Raw genomic sequence first — 5,509 nt, 5'->3', positions numbered from 1 at the left:
AAACAGGCCCTTCGGCCCAACGAGCCCGCACTGCCATCTTAACACCAACAGCCCACCCCTCCAACCATGACCCTTAAATCCTGTCCAGGACTCGGTGAAAATGGAAACAAACTCCTTCAGTCTCCGAGGAGTCATGAATGATTGAACTTGGTGAAATTATCAACGAACTTTTGATCTGACAATGATGGGATATCCATTGATGAAGCAGCCGGATATCTTACCGATTGAACCAGGAACCTGTTCAGTACATGTCAGACAATTGATTTTACAATCTGTGTAAAGGGATATTTTATCACGATCGTCAATTGTTCTCTGAACTTAGTCTGTGTCACAGCATAAATGCAGGTGTTTGTGCAGTAACTAAGCATCTGCAGCATGTATCCTATTTCTCCTAAGACTGCATTTGGATCTTCAAATTTCATGTTCACCCACCACAATTGAGTCCATATAACTTCAGCCAGGTAGAGGGCCCACAATACAATGAAATTCCCAGAGATGACAAAAAGTAATATCATGGACTTTCTTCGACTCTCCATTTCTGGATCACTGGGACTCTCCCCATCCCTGTGAGCTCGGAGCCTCCTGCGGGCTCGACTGCTCACTAGAATGTGTCTAATGGTTAAAACGTTGAGCAACAGAATCAGAATAAATGGGATAAACGGCGTTATGAAGTAGTGAATGAATTCTATCATGGCCCAGATTGGAGATTTCAGTACTTCATAACTTGTTCGACATAATCGAGATGAATTGCTCATCACATAGCCATCTATGAACATGAAATACCAGAAGATGTTCTTTGCAATGCTCAGCACTGTCACTGTTCCCAGAACAGCACCTGCAGTTTTCTCGATGCAATATTTAATTTTCAGTTTTTGGCAACAAATTGCCACAAACCTGTCAAATGTAAAAGCGACAGTGTACCAAATAGAACAGTCTCTGACAGCATAAATCAGGACAGCGTGGTACTTGCAGAGAGGGCTGAAATACAGGAATGAAAAATTATCCTTGAACACAAACACAATTTGCCTCAGTATCAGGTCAACAACAACAAGCAGCAAATCCGTCGATCCCATGGCCAGCAGGTACAATGTGACACATCTGGAGAGACCACAATTTTTCAGCGAGAGTACAACAATGATCAGCACGTTAACTGTGAGGGAAATAAAAATATGTAAAGGAAAAATATTGATCAGACAGGAAGAAAAGTTAACACGTTGATCTACAATATTTTGCGATTTGAGGAGGTGCTGCTATATCTTGTACTCCATGCCGACTATTGTAACAGTGACAGGGTAATCTGCAGCTGGTGGTCATTTCAATTCAATAAAATCAATCTTTAAAAGGAGTGGAATGCACTGGAGTAAACAACACACGCGCAATAGCAGCCCGTGTGCTCAGATAATGATTCAAGTTGAGCAAAATAATAATGACCACATGGGCACACGTTATGTTATTGACATTAACTCTGACATCAATATCTCTTGATTAGAATCAGTAAATAGTCCCTCCTTTTTGATCTTTACCGAATCTCGGCTGGTTCGAGGGGATGGATCAGCCCAGGTTCTATATCCTGCTTAATCCTGAATAACTTTGCAAGAGAATTAGACTATTCCCTCCTCCTGATTGGTCTTGCTGTTTCTGTGGACTCGATTTCGGTGTCAGGGTTCAGCTGTTAGTCGATATTTGGAGCAGGCAGCAGGGATTGTGGGGATGACCAGATGGTGCAGGAAACGTTTCGAGAACACCAGAGGACTTCCAGTACTGGCAGGAAGAGGCAAGGCCAGAGTATATGAACGGGAACTGATGATATGCTGGGGTTGGAAATCATTAATACCCTTTAACTCACCAATCTATGATCCATGTCATTGTAAATGGAACCAGGAAACACATTTATACAGTACAGCCAGGAATTATTACTCAATAAAATAACAGTTCATGTCAAATGTGCTGTCCACATATATTGATTATGTTCTGCTATTGATATAGAGGGATCTAGATAGGCTGAGCGAGTGGGCGAGGACCTGGCAGATGGAATACAATGTTGGCAAGTGTGAGGTTATCCAATTTGGTCGGAATAATGATAGGAAGGACTACTATTTACAGGGCGAAAAGCTGCAGCATGCTACGGTGCAGAGGGACTTCGGGGTCCTTGTGCATGAGTCGCAAAAACCCAGTCTGCAGGTGCAGCAGGTGGTCAGGAAGGCAAATGGGATGCTGGTCTTCATAGCGAGGGGGATTGAATATAAAAGTAGGGAGGGCTTGCTGCGGCTGTATAGGGCATTGGTGAGGCCGCAGCTGGAGTACTGTGTGCAGTTTTGGTCGCCGCACCTGCGCAAGGATATTTTGGCCTTGGAGGGAGTGCAGAGGAGGTTCAGTAGGCTGATACCGGAGTTGAGGGGGTTGAGCTATGAGGAGAGGCTGAATAGACTGGGCTTGTACTCGTTAGAGTTTAGAAGGATGAGGGGAGATCTCATTGAGATGTACAAGACGATGAAAGGGATGGTTAGGGTAGAGTTGGAGAGATTCTTCCCGCTCAGAAAGGACAGCAGGACTAGAGGGCACAGCCTCAAGATAAGCGGGGGGGGGGGGGAGCATTTTAGAACGGAGTTGAGGAGGAACTTCTTCATTCAAAGGGTGGTGAATCTCTGGAATTCTCTGCCCGTTGAAGTGGTGGAGGCTGCCTCACTGAACATATTTAAGACACAGGTAGATTGTTTTTTGGTAGGCAAGGGGATTAAGGGTTATGGGGAGTAAGCGGGAAAGTGGAACTGAGCCACTTCAGATCAGCCATGATCTCATTGAATGGCGGGGCAGGCTCAAAGGGCTAAATGGCCTACTCCTGCTCCTATTTCTTATGTTCTTATGTTATGTTCTTATGTTGGAAATCATTAATACCCTTAAATTCATCAAGCTATGATCTATGGAGATTTTCATTGTAAATGGAACCAGGAAACACATTTATACAGTACAGCCAGGAATTATCACTCGATCGAATTTCACTTCATGTCAAATGTGCTGTCCACGTATATTGATTATGTTCTGTTATTGATTCTATTTACTAATGCAGCTAAATTCATCTGAATGGAAGCGAGGGCGAGCGGAATGATCCTCCCATTCCAGTGAAAATTGCATCGGGACATGAACAGCAAAGATTTCACAGTCAATCCTAATTGTGAAATTTCTTTGATATCTTTCTCAAAGCGTTTAGTCTAAGAGCCATTAGAACTCCAGCAGTGTAGAGGCCGTCGGCCCATCAGCAATGCACCAACTGCCCATCAGAGGATTTTACACATTACAAGATCAGGAATTCAGTTGCAATTTTTGGTTAATATTTGCAGAAATAACTTGGACAATGACAGCAGCACAGAGAAGGAATTAAATTAGAAGAACGATAATTGAGTTAAACGCTGATTACATCATGACTACGTTGAAAGAGATACTTAACCCGGACACCAGTGATAGCAAAGGTGGGATGGAAAAATATCCAAGTCCGGGACAGACCCAGAATTCTAATGATACAACTCAATCATACATCAAAAATGGTTATTATCAGTCATAAATTCCTCATCCATTGATGCAATTTTCCTGTCCATTGTTCTCAGATTTTGATGAATCATTGGAACATTGTTATCTGTTCTCTGGTTCTGATCTCCCATCTCACTCTCTCTGGAGACACTGCTGCTACACACACTATGGGATGCCACATCAAATCCAGTCTCTTATTAATATAAGAGGGGGACCTTATAAGACGGTCACTGAAACCTTCCAGTTGGGATCCGTGGAGTCTCTCACTAGGTATCTGTCACTGGACAAACAGTTAGAGTTAAACCCGTTTAAACCCAGTCCACACCTACTGTGGTGAAGTAGAAACGTAATTATTCCTGGTCAGATGTAACAGGGGTGCTGAAGGAGGAAACGATGGACAGTGGGTGCAATTATTTTTTACACATTTAAAAATTTGCTGGACCTTGTTACAGGACAGAAGATGCACTCCATCTGTGTTAGTCCTGACAACAAGGACAGAAACACCTCTTGTAACACCACAAGACTGATTCTCACATTACTGATAGGAAAAACCCAACATAATAATAAAAACAACATATACCAAGGTAAATCTAGGTGAGAACAAGGTCATGTTCTTTGGTAATTGGACTAACCAGTTCTGTGTCCCCTTCACCTGCAGGTCAGACAGACTGAAGGTGCTGGGGATATGTTTCAGAAGGATCAGAGCATGTGTTAACAACTAGAAGGCACGAGTAGGTATAATGAATTAAAGTCTCGGCATGGGGGCAAGACCTTTCCTTTGCAACCAGGAATCTGTCATCAGATGGGAGGCATTCTCGGTGTTACGGTGCGCGGCACAAGGATAGTCCGATTTACAGAACAAAGGAGGCTTACCCGGGAGACCAATGATAGCTAAGATCGGATAGTAAAAGTATCCCATTATCTGAAATCCAAGGAAGACCAAGAATTTTAATGAGAAACCCCAGTAACGATACCAATTAAGATTGTAAATGTCCTCTGATAAATCCCTGTCCATTGCTGTAACGTTCCAGTCCATGATTCTCAGGTTCAGTTCCATTGCGGGAACATTACAGTCCATTGTTCTCAGATTCTGATACATTGCTGGAATATTCCTATATACTGTTGTCGAACTGTGACCGATAATTGGAACATTCTTATCTACTCTACTGTACAGATCTCTCCTCCCCCTCTCTCTCTGGAGCTGCTGTTGTCGTTTATCGGTGAGGTGCCGCTCTCAACTGCACTGGTGGATAATACATTGAGCTGAGACCCTTATTAATCGTAGGATGAAACTCTCGAGTGGCACAGTTGGAATCCATGGAGGCTCTCATTAATTACCCGTCTCTGAACAAACAGGTTCATTTAACCCTTTCTAAAGCCAAATCCTTCCTACCTCAATGATGTAGAACTTTAATTGATACTGGTCAGATGTAACTGGGATGCTGAAAGAAAGAACGATGGAGAGTGGATGCAATTTTTGAAAATCTTTCAAGATTTTCATAGAGATCTGGAGGAGGGGGCTGAGTGTCGGGTGACGAAATTTGCTGATGACACGAAGATGAGTGGAAATGCAAATTGCGCGGAGGGTGTGGAAAGTCTGCAGAGGGATCTGGAGAGGTTGAGCGAGTGGGCGAGGACCTAGCAGATGGAGTATAATGTTAGCAAGTGTGAGGTCATCCACTTTGGTAGAAATAATAGTAGGATGGAATATTATTGAAAAGGCGAAAAGCTGCAGCATGCTACGGTGCAGAGGGACCTGGGGGCCCTTGTGCATGAGTCGCAAAAACCCAGTCTGCAGGTGCAGCACGTGATCAAGCGGGCGAATGGGATGCTGGCCTTTACAGAGAGGGGGATAGAATACAAAAGTAGGGAGGTCTTGCTGCAACTGTACAGGGCACTGGTGAGGCCGCAGCTGGAATGCTGTGTGCAGTTTTGGTCGCCGCAGTTGCGAAAGGATATATTGGCCTGGGAGGGAGTGCAGAGG

At 43.8% G+C, this 5,509-nt stretch overlaps 1 protein-coding gene across 1 annotated transcript; it reads right to left on the bottom strand.

Moving 5' to 3' along the window:
* Positions 1-251: 251 nt before the first annotated feature.
* LOC145337321 (putative G-protein coupled receptor 139) lies at positions 252-4,582 on the bottom strand. Its single transcript, XM_080182122.1, has 2 exons — positions 4,399-4,582; positions 252-1,150 (listed from the first exon to the last, which is right to left on the bottom strand). Exons 1-2 carry the CDS (start codon positions 4,580-4,582, stop codon positions 252-254), a joined length of 1,083 nt encoding a protein of 360 aa, XP_080038248.1.
* Between the last annotated feature and the right edge of the window lie 927 nt (positions 4,583-5,509).

Source organism: Carcharhinus amblyrhynchos, unplaced genomic scaffold, assembly GCF_965287045.1.
Source record: "Carcharhinus amblyrhynchos unplaced genomic scaffold, sCarAmb.v2.hapA scaffold_46, whole genome shotgun sequence".
In the NCBI taxonomy this organism is placed as follows: domain Eukaryota; kingdom Metazoa; phylum Chordata; class Chondrichthyes; order Carcharhiniformes; family Carcharhinidae; genus Carcharhinus; species Carcharhinus amblyrhynchos.
This window is presented reverse-complemented; position numbering and strand designations above follow the sequence as displayed.

What these genes read in the sequence shown, in the direction of transcription:
- LOC145337321 (XM_080182122.1), bottom strand. Translation starts at nt 4,582, where the DNA reads ATGGAACTGAACCTGAGAATCATGGACTGGAACGTTACAGCAATGGAC. An exon ending in AGCTATCATTGGTCTCCCGG is followed by an intron (nt 1,151 to 4,398) that starts GTAAGCCTCCTT and finishes TTTCCCTCACAG; the next exon opens with TTAACGTGCTGATCATTGTT.